The sequence below is a fragment of the Balaenoptera physalus genome (genome assembly GCF_965194825.1).
Source record: "Balaenoptera physalus genome assembly, chromosome: 6".
NCBI classification, from domain to species: domain Eukaryota; kingdom Metazoa; phylum Chordata; class Mammalia; order Artiodactyla; family Balaenopteridae; genus Balaenoptera; species Balaenoptera physalus.
The window spans coordinates 72462371-72484364 of NC_138885.1; the positions used below are offsets into that span (position 1 = coordinate 72462371).

Consider the following 21994-nt stretch of genomic DNA (forward strand, 5'->3'; position numbering starts at 1 on the left):
GGGGAACCCGGGGATATGGAGAGCTGACTGCATGAGATTCCATGGTTCCTCCTTTCACTCACCATCTACATCCAATTAACAAGTCCTGTTGTTTCTACCTCCAGCATATATTGCAAATCTTTCTGCTTCTCTGTATGTCACTGCCCCACTCTAGTCCAGGCCATCAATATCTATCTAGACTACAGCAAATGGCTCTTAACAGATCTTTCTGAGACAACTTAGGCACCCCATACTTCGTTCTCCACACGACAGCAAAGCAAAATATTTAAAAATACAAATCTTATCATGTTATTCTAGCACATAATCGTTTCCCGCTGCACTCTTAATAAAATCAAACACCTTACCACGGCCTACAGTTACTACACGATTAAGCCCTTGCTTACTTCCAAAACCTCAACTTATATCACCTCTCCTTACCGCCCCCCCAAGATCTAAGCTTCTGTTCCCTTTCCCAAACATGTCAAATTCATACTTATCTCAAGGCTTTTGCCTTTGCTGTTCTCTGAGTGTGGAACTCTCTTCCCCCAATTCAGTTGTGTCTCAGCGCAGTAGACACACCACTGAGGACTTCAGCAAGGCCTTCTTTCTATTACATTGTTCTGTTTTATTCACTCCATCCACTTATGTCTCTAAAATTATCTCATCTTATTTGTGTACTGGTTCATTGTCTCTCACTAGAATATAATCTCCATGAGAACAACAACTATATTCTAGGTATTCAAAATGAAGACACTTTTTAAGCACCAAATGATTTGAAGGACCCCTCACATACTATTACCACACTTTTTCCTTAGTATTCATTGAGTGTATATGCATAGTATTATATGTAATACTATTATGAAGTCAGTAACATTTAAAATAAAGGTACAGGCATACATCAGAGATATTGCAGGTTCAGTTCCAGACTACCACAGTAAAGCAAATATCTCAATAAAGCGAACTTTTTGGTTTCCCAACGCATATAAAAGTTATGTTTATACTATACTGTAGTCTATTAAGTGTGCAATAGAGTTATATCTAAAAAAAAATGTATATACCTTAATTAAAAATACTTTATTCCAAAACAATGCTAACCATCACCTGGGCCTTTCAATGAGTCACAGTGGTAACATCAAAGATCACTGATCACAGATCATCATAACAAATATAATAATAGTGAAAAAGTTTGAAATACTGTGAGAAGTACCAAAATGCGACACAGAGACACGAAGTAAGCAAATGCTGTTGGAAAAATGGCATCGACACAAACCTTCAATTTGTGAAAATCGCAATATCTGTGAAGCACAATAAAGCCAAGTGTAATAAAACGAGGTCTGCCTGTATTTCATTATACAGTAGGGCTGACATGCATTTGGCAAGAATACATTGGGTATGTGTATCTACCAAATATTTGGTGCATGTTTCCATTTATTGGTACACAAGGATCCTCAGTCCACAGATACTAGGGGACCCACTGATTGCTATGCGCACTTGCTATAAGAGAGAAGAATAGTAGCCGTCCTAGTTACAGCTTTCTCAAGACAGAGATAAGAATAAACTTGGCGTAAAGCCTTATCCTAAACTAAGGATAAGCTAACTTATTTTTTGACCCCTTTAACACTTAAAGTACAATTTATTGGTCATATTTACACATTTGTATAACAATGGCTAACACAGATAACACATTATATGCAACACTGTTTTAAGCACATTATACATATATTAATTCACCCGATCTTCAAATTAACTCAGTAAGGGAGGAACTTGCTATTATCTATATTTTCTAGATGAGAAAACAAGACATACAAAGTTTAAGTGTGTTGCTCAAGGTCACACAGCAGATAAGCAGTACAGCTGGGACTCAAACCCACATAGGCTGGCTCTAGAGTTGACACTTAAACCACTACGTTATGCTGCCTCGCTGATATAAGAAGAAGGTACCTCCTTTACACTACAGGAAAATCTCTTGCACCATACATAGCATATAAGAAAAATTACATATCAGATGTCAGCTACTTGTAAATATGCATGCTTCACTCCTGAACATTTTCAAGTGTAGTTGTTTTTTCTCATTACTGCCACATAAAGGTCTGAAATGCTTAGCAGCAAGCGATTTCATGAAGCAGTTCTATATCACGTGGGAAATTATAAGGAAAATCTAAATCAAATACCACATCTCACTGTGCCTCTAATATCACTGCGAAAACAGCATGATTTTCTAGGACACATTGTGAAGTCTGAGGTGATAAGATAGCATATCTTAAAATGACTTGAAACCAAAAATGGATTTGTGAGTGTTATTTCCAACCCACCAAGAATGTTCTAATTTGACAGGTTAGAACATGAGGATACAGACCTCACCTTGATATATAAAGTCTGTAAGTGTGCAAACCTCAGTGATTTCTGCATAGTACTGGATCAGGCTCTTTATGAAGAAAGTTCAATATTAGCTTATAGGACCAAGACAGGATTCCAATAAGACTCAGATTGTTTTGTCCTTCATATAAGGCCTTTCATTTATTCTGCCACCCATTCCCTCTGTTTTAAAGAGATTAATTAGCTATCTTGTGAAATGTGAATGAATCAAGGAGGAGTTGAGTCTACTGAGCGCAGCATATGTTTTGCAACATGACCCTTATGTAATAAATCTCTTGCAGAGCACCTCTTCTTTTCCAAATGGGGCCTGTCTTCACTTTTCTCATGTGAGACTTGGCAAGTGGGACATTCTGAGTCTGACAGGCCGCTTCTCTGCTCCTCAGCTGACAACTCTTTTACACAGATGTCAGCTGAAACCTTTACTGGGGCACGTAGGGGATCAGAACTTTTGAGTCAGGGCCAGCCAAGAGAATGCCACATCCCTCAGCTCTCCGCGGACCCTACCCCTTCTCAACAGCACTCCTGCAAGTCAGCCCAGCTCCAATGAGCCAGCACAGAACACAGGAGAGGGAAGAACTGGCTTTCAACATGAAGCTGGCTTAGGGAGTTCCCTTGTAAGAAGTTCACTAAGGAAGAGAAATCTGCATTTTTGTGATCTTTTCTTTCACAAGATTTGGGAGCTTGGAAAGAGATGTGAAGGAATTTGGGGCTTTTTATCATGGCGTAGTAGCTTTAGAGTCAGACCCCAGTTCAAATTTTGTTTCTGCTATTTACTAGCGATGTGACTTTGGAGAATTGCTTATTATCTGAACCTCAGTTTTCCCATCAGAAATAATACCTGTCTTGTTTAGATTTGGAAAGGGAAGAAAAACATAACACATATAAAATGCTTAGCACAGTGTCTGCCATGGAGGATGCCTTCAATAAATGTTAGTTCTCTGTTTTTCTCATCCTGGAAAGGGCCAGGTGTTTCGAGGTCCAATTTCAAAAATGTCTCCAATGTCCTTGGCATATTCCATTTTCACTGGCTTTGTTCTTGTTTTGGCTTTATGCCAGGGATTCTTAACTTAGGATCCATGGACCACCCCCCTCCAAAAATTATATGCAAATATTTGCAACCATGCTCCTTTTTGGGAGAATGGAATCAGATTTAATCAATTCTCAAAGGATTCTGTGATTCAAAGAGATTTAAAATCTCTGCATATGTCCCTGAAAAGTTGCAGGCAAACTGAATGTCTTTTGTAAATCAAATTTAATTTTTAATGTACTAGAAGAGCCAGTGAATAAAGGAACTCTACAATGAATCACAAGTACTTGCTTCATAAACTGTACATTTAATCCAGAGTTTTTCAGTTTTTACAAAAGATTCACATTTTCAATATCAGGTTTGCTTGAAATAGAATATACAGTGATATTATATGCATAGTAGATAACTTCTGTTAACAATTTACAATGTAGCCTGGGGGTCAACTTCCGGTTTAATGTAAATTGAAAAAGAAGGCACTCCAAAAAGTCCCTGATCTTAACTGGACAGAAATTTAGTTATCCTCTGCTCCAAAGACCTCATTTTATGGATGAAGAAATTGAGGTTCTGAGAGGTTACATGACTTGCCCAAGGTCATCTCAATAGTTACAGACAGGAAGGAATAACAGCTGTAAAAATGACAGTGATTATGATGATGATGACAGCACTGTGATCTATTGAGCATTTACTTGATCTAAGCCTTTAAAGACTTTAACCTCATGTACTTTCACTACAATCCTAGGGGAAGATTTTATTACCTCTACTCAGCAGATGAAGCATTCTGCCCAGGGCTCCACAGCCAGTAAATGGACAACTCAGGATTCAAACCAACTCACAACTCAGAACCCTGTTTCAGCTTGAAAGACTGCTCTTAGGCACTAAATTGCTTCCCAGAATACAACAGAACAGAGAGTCACATGGTCTTGTATCTACAACCTTTAAGGTATGTTTATATATTTGAATGGGGCTTTAAAAATACAATATTAGACAGTCCTTGCCCATGCTACACCCTCACAGATAGACACTAGGACTATGTGTACTAGAATAAATCCAGGTCATCTCCTGCTTGCAATGTCAGCCTCAGACACAACCCTCTCTGGCCATGCTTCTCCCTAGTCTGCAGGGCAAGGAGATCAGCCCACATGGAGTCTATGCTCTTCCACTGCCCCTTCTAGGCCACATTCTGGGCACCTGGGATTCCATATGTCCACACTCTAATGGCCCTGGAGCCACTTCCTGATGTAGACAACACCCTTGTGGGCCCCAGGAGTGGCCTCTGGATGGCTGTTTTCAGGAAACGTAGATGGAGCTTGGCCGTGGGGACTGTGGTGTCAAGACTCCAGAGCCACTTCGTGCATCCTTCTTCTGGCACAGAACTTTGACGTGTCTGGGAATTCTAAAATAATACCTGGTCTTCTCAGGTTTTCATGAATATATATTTGTAAAGGTAGGAGGATAAAATATACTTCATTTAGCAGTTTAGTGGCTTGACTTTTAACTTTATAACAGTTAGATATATGTGGGCCTCAATTTGTATTACCGTCTGAGGCCTCACAAATGGTAGGACAGGGCAAGCTTGCCTGCTTTTCTCCTCTTCAGTGCTGCTCTCTCTCAGCTTGCCTGGTTCTTCTATCCCCTTGGTATGACTCCATACCTGCTTTCCTTCCTGTTTTCCCTGATCTATCTTTACTGGTGATCTGGGATGTAATCCACCTATCTGAACATCATCTGGTATTTAATAATGGCTGACTATAAGCCACACAGTGTGCTAGGTGCTATGGATATATCCGTAAACAAGAAACCCTCAGCCCCTGCCCCCAGGGAGCTAACTGTCGTGTGAAGGGTCCACTTGAATACACAGGCATTTAAAACACAGTGATAAGTGTGACCATAGGAGTAATACTGAGAACGCTGAGGGAACTTAAGTTGTTCATAGGTGTCCAGTAAGGCTTCCTGAAAGAAGGAAGGTCTAAACTGAAAACCTGAAGAATAAGATTTACCTAGGCAAAAGGGAATGAGGAAGGAGAAGAGGAAGAGCTGGTTCCACATTTGTTTTAAGTAAAGAGAACTGCACATAAGACCAGGCCTGGAGCCAGGGCAAGCATGGTACCTTGAACTGAAAGTATTTCAGTATTGACTAAAATATGTCTCCGGAGTGAGAAATGTTTCTGGAAAGGTAAACTGAGACCAGACCGATGCAGGTCTCATGGATCATGTTAATGCGTTCAGACCTGACCTAAAGGTGCTGGAGAGTCAAAGGCAGATTCTAAAAAGGGCATGGCATGATGAGACTCACGTGTAAGGAACATCAGTGGCTGGAGAATGGATTATGTGTATGTTCAAGAGATGCCGCTGGGGAAGGGGAGGAGGGGCAGAGGCGGATGGAGCTAAGACGTCCAAGTAGGTGGCTTTAGAGTAATCCAGGGTAGAGACAATTCTGGCATGAACTGAGGGTTAGGCTGGCTGTAGTGAGAAAGGACAGATGAAAGAGGTAGAATCAATAGGACATGGTAACTGATTTGATATGGGGCTGACACCCAGTGGACTAAAGCAATGGGTAGATGGAGGGATCAATCACAGGGAAGGAACACAGAGGGATCGGTGAACCCAAAGGGAAATTTGCTTTCTGAGCTTTGACCTCAGCACCCCTCAGAGTCAGGGCTCTTGTTTTTTATCTTTCAATACCACACACTGAGACTGTGTGCCCAGGGTCTAAGTGCTAGGCTGTGGTGGTCTCCGCCTCCCACTCTGCCCCGCTTCTTCTCCACCACTAGGAGGAAGGGTGGACAAACGACAGCCATGAAAAAGGGAATTCTTGAATGAGGCTGTCATTTATAATTCATCTAAGACAATCATTTGTTTAAAGTACACGGCCATCATAAAAGTTACCAGGACAATTCAGTAAATGACAATGTGTCTGAATTTCCAGAATTATATTTGATTTGGGGTTGTCTTAAATATTACAGCAACGATTTAGATTTAGTCAATATTTCAACGTTTTGCTCTCAAGCAGTGATGTTAACTTAGTAAGTGTTTATCCTTCAAAGACAAAGAAAGTTAGAGAATGGCTAATTCATATACTTCCCTAATATATCTTCTCAGACTTTACACATGCAATTTATAGCATATCTATATCAGAAATTAATCCTTCTCAATATATCTAAGTTATAGTCTTTTCTTAGTCTCCAAGATTTTTAAATGTGCTATCAATACGAAAAGGACAATTTTAAGTAATAGCACTCAGTTTCAGAAAAAAAAATACAATTTTTATTTTTTATTTTGTAAGGCTAAACATCAACTGATATGCCAACAATCCTTTGTGAAGGTAGTGGCTACCAGGAAAAAATAAGAACAAAAACAAACAAACAAAAGCCCCTAACGGATGGGTTCAGTTCTTGAAAACAAACTTTCTAAAAGTAAATTATATCAGTTTGCTCAATATTGATGAATATTAGTCTTCATTATTCATTAGCCATATCATATGCAGTATAGTTAGGTCTTTTTTAAAAATCTAAAATTTAGGTTAAAAGCCAAATTTAAGAAAGTTAGTTTTGAACTTTTTAACAATTGTGTTGTGTGAATTTTTGAAGTTAAAAAAATAGAAATCAATACTATGTAAGGAAAAAAAGAAAAACAAATGAGAAAGCTTTCAAGGGCTCCATCAATATTTTAAACAAGCTTGGAGGAAAATCTCAAGTTGTTTTGTCAGCAATGCCAAGGTTACTCAGATCTATGTGGCTTTGGATTAAAATTTTAATTTATGTTTCGGTTTCTTCGAACATAAAAGAAATAGAAACAAAACAAACTCGCCAAAATGCCATAGAAAATAAGGTTTATAATGAAGTTTGACATTCACTTGATAAAAAGTATAACATTATTATTAGATCCATCTTACTTACCTTTTACACAGACCTGTATCCTTATGAACCAAAAGGAATGATTTTTAAAATCACTTTTTTACTGTAATGATCTTAAAGATTGATAACAAAGTCTTTCCCCAGGATAAATGGGCAAATACAAATGAACAAAATGAGGGTACTTTAATAGCAGTACTACCCCTGCCTAGATTAAGGGATTTGAATCCTACACATAAACCTCAATTTACAGTGGGGGGAACATAGCTACACCACAATCTATACAGAGAAAAACAGAACCGCACCTTTTTGTGGATAAAATACAGACCAAAACTGATACAAATTGGACACACAGCACTGTCCTTGTTCAGAACACGGTACAATAAAAGGAACTTTTCTGTTTATCCTTCTCAAAATTTTTAGGAGTTCTCTTAGTGCAAACAACAAAGCAGAAAGTCCATGGAAGCAGAATCTAAACTATTTCTGTTTGCCTCTGAGCAAGGTATTTATCTGTTTCATCCTGCACAAGGAGCAGAGTGGACTGAAAAATATCCCAGAGTAAACAACGGTAAAATCTGCTGGGTAACCATGAAAATACAAACCACCGAAACACTTGCATTATAGTCACATTAATTATCGCTACTTATAGGAAAAGACCATTAAAAGCCACAAAACCTATAAACAAACCAGATGGGAGCGATGCTAAAAGGAGCTAATCTAAAGCCATGCTTGCACACAGAGGAAATTACATCTTCACATGGCATAAATCATTAATATTTATATGCACAGATACAATGAACTATCATCTTCTCTTATGGTTCCAAAGAGTTGGGTAAGGATGGAGGACTGAGTGGGAGGCAGGTTGATAGGACAGAAAGGGGTTTTGCCCAAGGAGGTCTTTGCTTCACTTGCTCTCTCCTTCCTTCCTTCTTAAACTTCTCTACAGCCCTGTCTTCTGAGATACGTCTCTCCTGCCCTCCTCTGGCCTCTCTGATCAAGTTGCTCTGTCTCTGGGGCCTGCTCTTCCTCTTCTGGTTCTGTGGATGTGGATGTTTGGGCTTCACCATTGGTTTTTTGCTGGTGGCCCTCTACACCCCCTCGCTGGGTCATCTCTGCCACTCAGGGCACCGTCTCTGCCAACAGCTGCTACTCAGAGCCCGGCCTCCGCCCCAAGTCTCAGTTCTGTATATCCAGATACCCGCTGGCTATTGCCAACTGGATGCCCCATAACCACCTCTAGAACCAAACTTATTGGGGCTGAGAGATGTTACTCTGAAATGGGAGAGGATGAAGTTACTCATCCTAAAGGAATATCCTGAGATAATAAATGACCTGTTTAGAAGAGGAAGAGAGCCAGTGCCAAAGAGTAAGAAAAGAAAAACATTAATATTTCTTATAAACCTTCACTGAACAATCATTATATACTTTCACAATACTTGTAACCATCTGAATACAAATTAAGCTTAACAGTATTTGAACTTTAAGTTCAAATGAAGGATGGCCCTTTGTTCTGTTGAGTTTTCTTCACTCCTCACCAAATGTTAAAACCAGATTGAGACACAGAAGTAGAAATGCTGGTTATTTGGAATTCTCCTTGGCCTCCAAGCACTGCTCCTTTTCTATGCAAAGTGGCAAAGCTTTCAAAGGCCACTTGTCTGGGAGTGAGGCTCCAATGTGGCAGCTGATTCCGCCCCCATCTTCAATGCATAAAGCTAGACCCCGGGGAAAAATGCCAACAAAAAAAAAAAGGAGGAAAGAATTAACATATTTCTCTCCCTACCAGAATATCTGTGTGAAAAATAAGTAGGTATTAGTTATGTCAAAATGCTTGGTGTCATTAAAATAAAAAAGAATTTTTTTAAAGAAATGAAATTGGGTCATTTGTAGAGATGTGGATGAACCTGGAGAGTGTCATACAGAGTGAAGTAAGTCAGAAAGAGAAAAACAAATATCGTATAATAACTCATATATGTGGAATCTAGAAAAATGGTATAGATGATCTTATAATGACAAAGCAGAAATAGAGACACAGATGTAGAGAACAAATGTATGGATACCAAGGGGGAAAGGGGTGTGGTGGGAGGAACTGGGAGACTGGGATTGACACATATACATTATCGACACTGTGTATAAAATAGACAACTGATGGGAACATGCTGTATAGCACAGGGAACTCTACCTAATGCACTGTGGTAACCTAAATGGGAGGGAGTCCAAAAGGGAGAGGATATCTGTATGTGTAAGGCTGACTCATTTTGTTGTGCAGTGGAGGCTAACACAACATTGTAAAGCAACCATACTCCAATAAAAAGTAATAAAAATATAATAAAAATAAAAAATAAAAAAGAATTTTTTTTTAAAGGCGAGGTGTTCATGTTTTTAGATTATATTTTCCACCTAATGCTAATGAAATGCCCCCAGGGTATTTAAAAATTTTGAAGTGCTACATGATTTTCATTGAAAATCTATAAGAATTTTATCACGGGTTCATTTTTAAAGTAAAAGTTGAAACAATTTGAATTATGATACGTTTGCAGAAAAAACTTGAACTTGATTCTTCCCCTAGAAAACTCCTCTCCTTGTATTCTTCAAGTTAAACGATGGCAACTCTACCATAACACTTGCCTCCTAGCTCTCCTTTTCTTCTCATAGTCACACAACCACCAGCTTCTAGATGTTCAGTCCTCCAATATGAATCCTCCAAAATCATCCCTGACTCTAGTTCATACCCTCACCTCTTCCATCATGACTGGTCACCTTCACTCCACTTTTATTCTTCTTAGATTCATCTCCCAGGCTGCTGCCAGAACAATATATCAAAAATGCAAATTGAAACACATTACTCTTCTGCTTAAAATCCTTTTTACATTTATCTATATAACAAATATTTGCTGAGGGCCAGGACCTGTGTGTCAGATCAATGCACAATTTTGGGACCGTGGCATGAACAATACCAACAGGGTCTCCATGCCCATGAACCTTTGCCTTCATCATGTGATTTACACTATTATGGCTTAAATGGTCCTCCACAATGAGACCTCTATCATCTGACATTCATTTTTGTACTATCCTTGTCTCATCCCCTGTATACATCATGCTATTTCTCACCTCTGTGATTTCCTCCTACTGACCCTTTGCTCTATTCCTCCCCTTTAATTTATCTATTTCTACCCATTTTTTAAGACAGGGAATCTCTCTTCGGACAACAAAGGCTGGATGAAGTATCCTTCCACTGTGTTCCTGTAACACCTACATTCCACATCACCACACCTACCACATTGTGTTGTAAATAGCTCTATCCACAATCATTTTAGGTACACCTAGTTCTACGCAAATGTTTATTTAACAACTGCCAAACTCAAACATAATGATTTATGTATTTTATAATGATTTCAGAGAAAATTGGTGGCAAAGAAATGTTAATATTACAGTTATAATTTGGAGAAGAGGGCAGGAGGCAGGAGATGTTTGGATCCCGGCTATAATCCCATATCCACGATGGGCTTAAAAAACTCAGGCATTTCAACAAATATACATTAAATCCAACTGATTGGATCCAGTAATCTATGCTGGACTAGTTCCAGTAATCTCTCCTACCCTAGTATGTTTGCCTTCCTGATCAAGGTATTAATAATTAAGTGTGTGGTAATAAAGACTGGTCCTTTTGCTAGAGAAAAAGGAATTAAGGAAAATCTCTTAATAGATTACTTCAAGCATTCTTCACACAGGACATAAGAAAGAAAGCTGGATATGAAAATATATTGAGGCAGTAGAAACTAATCATTACCTGTAAATGGGCAAATATGACACGGAGAAAAAGGCCTATACCACTGGGCTACTAGAGTAAAAACTAAGACTTTCTTTGAGGACTTCAGAACACACTGAGGCAATTAGCAGGCTATCCAGGCCCAGTTAGATTGAAGGGATCTTGTTTTTTAAGGCCAAGGTCAGTGGGGAGTAAGCCAAAGCTATCTCAGATGAGATATGAGAATAATTTTTTCCATTTTCAGCTGCTTCTAGTTCTAATTCGAGCAGATAATCTAAAGTTGATTATATATAAGATACATAGGTTCACAGTGAAACATACAGTTTCTCTAACAACATGCCAAAAGGTAGATGTGACTGTAGCTCCTTTCCATCTGTAAGACCTATGACTGTAACTCTTGAATTACACAGAGCTGGTATCTACTTTAAATAGAAACTCTGTCCATGCTATGTCAGTACATTTCTAGTAGGAAATGTGGCAACTAGACCTGTACTCTTTTATAATTACTAATCTTGGTGGGGGGGGGAATCAGGTTAATTTAAGGGTTTATTAAAACCTTATAAGTTGTATAACTTCATATAACAACTATAATTGATTTTTAACATAAGTTTGGAGAATTAGGTTTCAGTATTTTTCATAAATTACTAAAATGAATAGTAGTTCTGTCCACAGTAAGGGAAAAAATAAATAAAATAATTGCTTTGTGGTTTGAACTAAGTCTGTCTTTGTTCAAAAAGTCCCCCAAAACTGGTGGCCATGAATAAATGTCAGTGGGCTTGAATTTCTGTAAGTTTTCTTGGGATGATATATTTAATTCTCATAATGTTTTTAAACTGACATATGTCCATTTTTTCACATTAAGAAACTAATAAGTTTAAAATATGTTTGCTGCTTCGGCAATTAGTCATTATTTAATTACATGTTGTTATGTGGCTAGACACCCTAGACATTAATTACTTAACTAGTGACAATACTCTGAATATGGTATATATGTGTGTGCATGTGTGCACATCTATACACACACTGATATATTCTTCATATCATGTTTTTATTTATGTATGTTGCACATTTAAGGACCATAAACTTCCATTCACAAGCTCAAATCCATTTATACGTTCATTCAAATATTTCTTAAGCATCTACTATGAACCAGGCCCAGTGTTCATCCTGAGTAAGACATGGTCTCTGCTCTCAAGAAGCTAGTAGGGAAAACATAATGAGCATATATTACAAGGGCAATGAGTGTGTTATATACAAGGTAATGTGTAACTGTCCTTTTTGAATACATACCACAGATTAAACTGTATCTTAAAACAGTTATACACAAAAACAATAGATCTTAAAACAATTATACACAAAAACAAACTGATATCATAGGTTTATTAATCTTGCCTTCTCAAATCAAAACCATCAGAGAGTGTGCGGCTGTCTGACCATGTGTGTACAGTCACTCTGAGACCATCTACGAGGCATAGAAAGAAAATAATTTTATTCTATCATCCACCTTACTCATCCATGTATTCATAGTTCCTGACCAGATACTGAGAACCATTTAGGGTCAGCTCAAGTCATCAGTATCATTAATTCCCAGTCAAGATGATTCAGAATTGACTAACCTATGCAACTAATGGGAGGCAGTTCATTTCAAAGTCATTTATTCTGTTCCTGAAGCCTGAAAGTCACACTGGCCCTTCACTGTTTGTTCAGCTGATCACAGATCTGAGGTAATGACATTTACATTGCTAATAGACTTTGCTCCAACTGTGTTAACTCCTGGTTTGGTGTAGTTTCTTCTACCTGAGGAAAGCTTATTTGACCTCCTGCATGAAACTTTACCTAATTATCTGAATAAGAACATTCCCTTACTTGTACATCCACAAACATGCACACATATTAAATATAGAAATGTATGAAATTCTCTAATTACCTATTCCATGTGAGAATCAGGACTGATGTGCAAAACAAATTACAGTATGTGTTATTAATTTACCCTGACATACACATTAAATTACTTGAAAAATCTGGGCACATTAGGAGAGTACCTTTCAGTCATTGATCTAAGTCTATGTGACAATGACCTCTTATCTTGGGCTTGTAAAATCAGACTGATAGAAAAAATATATATTTCAATGGATTAAATCCTGGATAACATGGAGAACAGTCACAAATAATTTGATTTTTCTGTATAGCAAATTTCAAGCAGCTAAATCTTTTCTTCTTTAATGTTTCTTTGATCACAATTATTAGCATATGTTAACTGTTACTGGTGTGAAATGAAAAATGAGAATTCCAAACTCAGTTTCCTTTATTAATGAGCACTAAATGACCTCAAACCAAAGCGAGATAACTAAAAATATCCCACTGGCTTGCTTAAAGTATAACTGGTAGAGTTTAAAATACCTGCTAATTGTTAACTGTTTTAATCTATTGCTTGACCAGTCAAGAATAAGCATACACAGACAGATGTTGAGGTGACAATTCAGATGCTCACATCTCAATATAATCCGTGCTATGAATTTAAACACCTATAAACTTGTAAAGTGTTTTGAGATCGGTCAATAGCCTACATAGTTTGCATAATATTTTATCTTAAAGTCTAGTAAAATGTATAAATTTGATTTCAGAGTTAAATTCAATGCAGTAGGATTTAATATGTTCTTAAAAATAATAACCAACAATTCTGAACAATTTTCTATGCAGCAGGTGCTATGCTAAGTGATTTCTATGCATTATATAATTTAATTTTCATTAGAACCCTGTGAGGTGGACTCTATTATTTCCATGTCACAGAGAAGATTGAGGAATTTTAGTGAGTTAAGTAACTTGCTAACTTACTGTTAATAAGTGACAAAACTTGGATTGAAACCAAACCTTAGTGACTCTAGAGCCAAATTCAAGCTCATATTTGGTCTACTGTGGACCAGAAATGAGAAGGCCTGGAATAAAGTCTCAGTGTCAATCAATTATTAGCTCTGAGACCTTAGGTAAATTACTGAACTTCTCCAAACTTCAATTTTCTAATATATAAAATAGAGCCAAGAAAACATTCCAACAATTCTCACGGAGTTACCATGAAGGTTCAAGAACTAATGTAAGCAAGAAAACTGTTCTTTATAGAGTGCTTTATAAATATCATTTTATTTCATTGCAATATCTTAACGTTTGATAACTCCAAAAGCATTTTGTGAGGCCAAAAAACATTAAACCAGATATCTCATTAGAGAGAGAGACTTTAGGAAGCTTCTAGAACAATCTTTTCTTCTACTCTAGGAAATTTTAGGTAGATTACCCAGGATGGCACAGGGCAAGTATTAGAAAAAACATTCACCCTTTGTGGGTGCCATGATAAATAAAAGGGAGAGTAGTGTTATGAACTGATATTCGTATTCTCCCAAAATTCATACGTTTAAGCCTTAATCCCCGATGTGACTGTAGTTGGAGATAGGGCCTGTGAGGAGGTGATAGTTAAATGAAGTCATAATGATGGGGCCATAATCCAGTAGGGCTGATGCCCTTATAAGAAGGTGTAAACACCAGAGCACTATCTCTTTGTAAGGACACAGAGAGAAGGCAACTACTCACAAGCCAGGAAGAGAGTTCTCACCAGAAACTTCATCTGTGGGAACCTTGATCTTGGACTTCCTAGTCTCCAGAACTGTGAGAGATAAAGGTCTGTTGTTTAACTGGCCAGGTCTATGGCATTTTGTTATGGCAGCCCAAGCTGACTACTATGATCAGTATCATGTTCATCCTTCCTACTGCCAACGTCACCTAAAGAGCAGGGCCAACTGAGTCCTGTCCAGCTACCAGCAGGATAGCAGTGTGGTCTGATAGATCACATGAGGTGCTGACAACCTACAGTTGGGGTCCATGAATGTAAGAATGTCCTAGGCAAGCTTAGCATGAATGAGGCTCTGTATAAACAAAACTGAACAAAACTGTCCAAGTTCAGCAGGTTAAAGTAAATATCCTCAGGAAAGCAATCAAACCAAACCAATAGAAAAAAGGAAAAAAGGTCCCAAAGATGCAGTCCCACATCTGTAAGTATAAATTATTGCAGAAAGTTTAAAACTGAATCCATGCAAAGAATAGATAGTAGAAAAATTCTGATTAACAAAATTACAACTGAGCAAACAAAATAATTTCTACATTAAAAATAAGTAACATAATTCACCTTGTATCTTCTTTTTTCCACCAGAGCACAGTTCCTAAATTAACCTACCGGAGTTTGCCGAGCTAGAAGGAAAGCTAGCTGAAGCCATTACATATAAAAACAAGTACACTTTGAAATATTAATTCTGCAGCGTATTTTCCTTAGGATGAATATAAATCTTATTTCTTGGGAGTTGTGTCTTAATTTATAAGAAGATAAGCAAGTTTTCAAATGCAAACATAGCTTCCCAGGAAGGTCTATGCTAAGTTCTGACTGATGCAAAAGTCATAGTTGATAAAATGTTGTCACCTACCTTCTCCTTTTACACTAATCCTCTTTGAGATGATTTGAAGAGAATATCATTTGGGGAGCATTTGCCTCAGAGTGTAAGGCACTATTCCGGGTGCTTATGGCAGGCTCTGCTAGTTTTCGTGCCAGTCTCCACAAAACCAGAGGTATTAGTTTGGCCAAATTGCTTCCCAGCTAAAGAAAACATTTCCAAGCTTCCACTGCAGCTATCTGGGGTCACATGACTAGGTTCTGGCCAATAAGATATAAGTGGAAGTGATAACTTCTGGGTCATGCCCTTAGAAGGAAAGATGTGTTTCCTTTAGATTTTCTCTTTCCTGCGACCTGGAATGTGGAAGTGAGGGTGAGTTGAACGTGTTGGGGGAAAAAAAAAGAAATGCAGACCAGAGGTGGCTAAGCAACAAGATGGAGTAGCTTGAGCTTCCAAAAAGCTTTTGTTACTATTCCTGGGTTGTTAGGTGAGATAGAAACAAGCGTCTAGCTTGTGAGAGCCACTGTATTCTTGAGCATTTGTTACAGTAATCTATCCTGTATTTTCATTAGTAGAGGACTGTACATATACCTTGTGAGGCATCACTATCTCAGTTTTACTCGAGATTAAGGCTTAGAGAGATTTAAAAACTTCCTTATAATCACATAGGTAGTAAGCGGTGAGGCTAGGGTTTTAATCAAGTGCCTTTCCCATTAGACCCTTTTTTATACTAATAGAGAGAAAATTACTAATTTATAAAAAATTACTACTGTGCCACTTTCTAACACCTGATCTATTAATCTCACAGGATTATAAAATTGCTTCAGTTTCCTTGAATTAGAATCAGTGTCACAAACCCCTATTTTTCTAATAAAGTACCTGACAGTCAGTTATCAACTCCTCCAGGACCTATCCCTCTTTATACAAAATGTTCCATTAGGAAAATTATGGAGAAAAAGTATGCTGATTCTCCTGGACTGTGCAATGGAGGGCTAATCAGAATGCCCTAATAATTTACAAAATAATACATTGGAAAATCACAATGACTCAGAAACAGATCAGAGGGATTTTTGGTGTGCGCTTTCTTCCGTAGTGCTATCCTTAGGTTGACACATAAATTTGTTCTCAGAAGGCAACATATGTGCATTCATTCAACACTTAACAAATATTTATTGAGTGCCTACTCTATGTCAGGTAGTTCTTTACGTATTGGGGAGACAGCAAAAGAAAAAACGAGACAAAGTCCCTGCATGCTTGGAAAATATACTCAAATGCATATAATGTAGATAATGTCCTACACAAGTAAATGTAACAGGCTTTCAATGTGTGTCAGTAGTTTGTATTTTTAAAATAAACTTTCTGTTTTGGAATACATTTGACTTTACAGAAAAATTACAAAGATAATACAGAGAGTTCTCACATACTCCTCACCCAGTTTCCTCTAATGTGAACATCTTATATTATCATGGTACATTTGTCAAAATTGAGAAATCAATATTGGTACATTTCTATTAACAAAAGTCCAGACTTTATTCATATTGTACTAATGTCCTTTCCCTGTCCAGGATACAATCCCAGAATACCACATTATACTTACTCATCAAGCTTCCTTAGTCTCCTCTAGCCCCTGACAGTTTCTCAGTTGTTCTTTTTTTATCTTGACCTTGAAAAGTTTGAGGGGTACCGGTATTTTGTAAATATCCCTCAATTTGGGTTTATTTAAATGCTTTTCTCATGGTTGGACTGAAGTTACGAGTTTTTTGAAAGAATACCACAGAGGTAAAGTGCCCTTTTCATCACTTCATACAAAGGAATAGATGATAGTGATGACTTATTACTGGTGATGTTAACCCTGATCTCCAAGGATGCCTAGGTCTGTTTATTAGAGAATGGTATTTAGAAATCCAGATCTGGATATTGGGTGTGCTCAGTGCTACTGGGATGTCATTGTTTGCACCCTCTTCTTAGTAAGTAATGTGATTTTAAAAATTAAATAATTTTTGAATGTCAGAACTGATGAGCTCCATTTCCATAAGTCTGCATCAAAAAATAGTAAACTTATCAGGGACTACATACACATACATATATACACACACACGTACACACACACACACACACACCTTTGGAGGTGGTAAAATAATGTTAGGTATAAAAAGATAAAATGAATTCTTTAAATGTTACATTTCTGTCCTTTGAATTCTAAGATGCTAGGTCTTAAGGAATGTACACATGAACACACTGTAGCAGAAATGTGTTTTGGAAGGCTCCTTAAAAGAAAGAGGGCATGACCTTCTTCAACCTGCCCTCCAGTCTGCTGCCTGGCGAACAGAAGTGGTGATTGGAGCTCTAGTAGGCGTTTTGAGTACCAGGGCCATATTTAGGACTGGCAAAGTGTTCAGCTAGAAAGAGCCTGGTTTCCTCAGTGAAGTTCTGGGGGCATAATACAAATCCTGGATTGCAGACCTCCAGACTTCTATCATGTGGGAGAATAATAAACTATCTCCATAAACAATTATTATCAGAACTCTGTTTCTGAGTCGAGTGCAATTCCTAACTAATATAGGTAGTTTGGAGAAGAGGCAGAAGTATTTTCTATAACAAGTACTTTATTTTAGTCCATGTAATCATCAAAACAACACTATGCTTATAGGTGAGAAAATTAAAGATTAGTGACATTAATATAATTCTTAGGTTTACACGGCTCAATATTGAAACTAAGCCAGAGTTTAAACCAAACCCTATTTTCCCAGCACAACATGCTAAAATGTCTTGCTTATAGTAGGTACCTAGAACTATGTCAGTTACTAGCAATGGGTACATATACATTATTATATCTCACTGAACACATAATACAGGACAACATTTAAATAAGTAAAATCATGTATATTTAAATATGCAATGAAATGGAAACATGAATCCATAGTTTGAGCCCACCTACTGCTCTCCATGATCAGACTTCAAACAGTAGAAGTGGCATCAAGGCCACTTTAGAAGTATAACCTCAGAACCGATTATGTATGCAGTTTTTCAGTCCACATATGTAGGTTTTCTCTCTGGGCTCGAATGGGATACCATTCAAACCATCCATCAATCTGTCCACCCACTTATGCACTCATATTAACTGAGCATCTACTATATGCCAAGCAACCAATATACCTATTAGTTCCTGTATATACAATGTCGAGTAAGACACAGTTCCTATTCTCCAAAAGCTTATAGTTTAGTGACAGAAATAGAAAAATAAATAGTACACAATTACAACAGAATAGGGTTTCTCAGCCTCAGCACTAATGACATTTTGTACCTAATGATTCTTTGCTGCGGGAGCTGCACATCGCAGGATATTTAGCAGCATCCTGGCTTCTACTCACGGGCTGCTGGTAGCACCCCAACACTTTGTTACCACCAAGTATCTCTAGACATTGTCAAATGCCCCCTAGGGACAAAAATTACCCTGCTACTTCCTACTTCCTCCCACCCCAAATGACAACTGCTATAATAGAGTATAAGCCACCATAAAACTACAAAAGTTGGGTATTTAACAATGGAGCCCCAGGGTCAGAACAGTTTTCTGGAGGAAGTAACTTTTTCACAGAGGCTTGAACGTTCACTAAAATTCAGCCAGATAAAGTAAAGGATTGTATGTGTGTATCTGTTTTTATGTGCATCAAGAAGGCCTTCTAAGCATCTGCAAAGACTCAGAGTTTATAAAGAGTACAATATATATCTGGGAGAATAAAAGTGGTTTAGCTTGCTTAGAGTGGGGAGGTATGCATGAGAAGAAAGTATGAAAAGGTACATATGCATGCAGAAGAATTCAGGGGTCTAGTCATGACAGGATGAGAGATTGTAATCAGAAAAGGCAAACATTTGGGGAAGAAGGAGTTCAGTTTTGGATGAGTTAAATTTCAGTTGCCCGAGGGACAACAAACCAAGTGAAGATGTTCAAAAGAAAGTTAGATTTCTGTTTCTGGAACATAAGGACATGACTGAGGCCAAAGAATAGACACTATCTACATATAGAAGCCATATGTGTAGATGAAATGACCCAGGGAGAATGTAGAGTGAGCCCACAGACCTGACAGTGGCAAAATGGACAGATGTGAGTGAAAACAAGGGTGATCATGATGTCACAGAGGGAAAATGAGATAATTTCATAAACATGACATAAAGATCAAGTAGGATAAGGAGTGAGACACTCCACTGGAGTTGGCAATCGGGAAGACATGGTGGCCTTTGTGAGAGCCAAGTTATTGGTGTGTTCTTATAGGGAGATGGAGTGAATGGGATGGGATCAACGAGAAACACTCTCAAGAAAGTTGCATGGTAGGGTAAGTGACAAACGCACCCAGAGTCAAAAAAAAAAAAAATCAAATTGAAGGCGGGTGGGGATGGGTAATAGGAATTTTAAGCATGAGTTCTGACTTCAGGTTAGCTGTGGATGCTGCTTACAGGCTCTGTTCTTGCTTCTGGCTCTCTGAGTCTCCTGGGTATTTATATTAAGCTATCTCATAGAATTTCTGAATGTAAGCACAACTGGACTGTTTTGCCTCTTCACAATATGCCACATGATTCAGGGTGACTTAACAGTACCCATTTACTTGTCAATAGTATGTCTTCTGAATAAAGAATCAAGTTTTTATACCTGACTCATTCGGCACTAACATTATTCAGTTCCCTTCAAAAACACAATGATTCTAATAGTTTAAAAGCAAGAATTTCAAAACAATAAGCCATTTTATCAAGCTCTAAAAATATACTTATTTAAGTGTGTTTATGAAAATCTTCCCTTGAGTCTTGAATAATTGACTCATGGGAGGCTGAAGCTGAAAGGTATGATAGAGACCTTCCTCTTCTTTCTTCACCCCTCATCCATTCAGTGATTTTAGACAAATCACTTCCCTCATGTCTTACAGTTCTTTCCCTTCCACTCCATAGCCACTACTCTCACCTTCATTACCTCTCCCCTGTGCCTCTGTAATAACCTCCTAACTTGAGTTCTTGCTTCTAATCTTTGCTCTCTCCAAGTCTTTGCCATACTTTGATAGAGTGGTCTTCCTAGAACACATATATGAACCTTTGACAAACTCTACTTGGAACTGTGTCATGGCTTCTCACAAAAATCCAGAATTGTGTGTCACGGGAAGCCTTTTCCATCTGTTCCAGCCAGCACTTGCATGTTTCATTTCATACTTATATTCCATCCATACAGGACCTTTATTAGGTCCTGAGGCTTTATGCTGACTTAGTCCTACAGGCCTGTGCTCTTACACCATCTATCCCTTGTTCATCTAGAGAATAATACTCAAATTCAGTTCAAGCATCTTCTCTGTAAAGTCTCTGTCAATCTCCCTTCCTTCACCTAAACCCAGATAGGACTAATTACTCCTCTTTGGTGCCCCGCCCCAACACAAAAAATTTATACCGTATATAAATATCTGTAATAGTATCAAAACCACTTTACTACAAGATGCAGAATAAGTACTTGATAAAATTCAACATCCATTCATGATAAAAACTCTTACCAAAGTGGGTATAGAGGGAACATATTGCAACATAACAAAAGCCATTTATGACAAACCCACAGCCAAAATAATACTCAATGATGAAAAGCTGAGAGCCTTCTCCCTAAAATCTGGAACAAGACAAGAATGCTCACTCTCACTATTTCTATTCAATATAGTATTGGAAGTCCTAGCCACAGCAATCAGAAAAGAAAAAGAAATGAAAGGTATCCAAATTGGAAGGGAAGAGTTAAAACTGCCATCATATATAGATGACATGATACTATATATAGAAAACCCTAAAGACTCCACACAAAAACTACTAGAACTGATAAATGAATTCAGCAAGTTAGCGGGATACAAGATTAACATAAATCTGAAATCTGTTGCATTTCAGAACAGAAATCTGTTGCATTTCTTTACAATAACAATGAAATATCAGAAAGGGAAATTAAAAAAAAACAATCCTTTAAAAATCACATAAAAAATAATTAGGAATAAATCTGACCAAGGAGGTGAAATACTTATATGCTGAGAACTGTAAAACATTGATAAAGGAAATTGAAGATGATTCAAAGAAATGGAAGGATATCACATGCTCTTGGATTAGAAGAATTAATATTGTTAAAATGGCTGTACTACCCAAAGCAATCTACAGATTTAATGTGGTCCCTATCAAATTAGCCCTGACATTTTTCACAGAACTAGAACAAATAATCCTAATGTTCATATGGAACCATAAAACACCCAGAACTGCCAAAGCAATCCTGAGGAAAAAGAACAAAGCAGGAGGCATAACCCTCCCAGACTTCAGACATACTACAAAGCTACAGTAATCAAAACAGTGTGGTATTGGCACAAAAACAGACATATGGATCAATGGAACAGAATAGAGAGCCCAGAAATAAACCCACCCATCTATGGTCAATTAATCTTTGACAAAGGAGGCAAGAATATATAATGGGGAAAAGACAGTCTCTTCAGCAAGTGGTGGTGGGAAAGCTGGACAGCTGCATGTAAATCAATGAAGTTAGAACACTCCCTCACACCATACAAAA

The 21994-nt window shown here is 37.7% G+C and overlaps 1 protein-coding gene across 14 annotated transcripts in view; it reads right to left on the reverse strand.

The window, feature by feature from the left end:
- ZNF385B (zinc finger protein 385B) overlaps nt 1-21994 on the reverse strand; it is a 317869-nt gene that overhangs the window by 108842 nt on the left and 187033 nt on the right. The window contains exons 1-2 of one of the 14 annotated variants that reach the window (XM_082466745.1): nt 15466-17941; nt 14582-14654 (exon numbers count right to left, since the gene is read on the reverse strand). The exons of 9 other annotated variants lie outside the window; for them this stretch is intronic. In XM_082466745.1, coding sequence (XP_082322871.1) covers nt 14582-14615 — 34 coding nt within the window. In that variant the 5' untranslated portion in view covers nt 14616-14654; nt 15466-17941. Of the gene's footprint in view, nt 1-1383; nt 5837-14581; nt 14674-15465; nt 17942-21994 lie in introns of those variants that run through there. 4 more of the 14 variants (XM_082466746.1, XM_082466735.1, XM_082466740.1 and 1 more) reach the window with 4 other exon arrangements.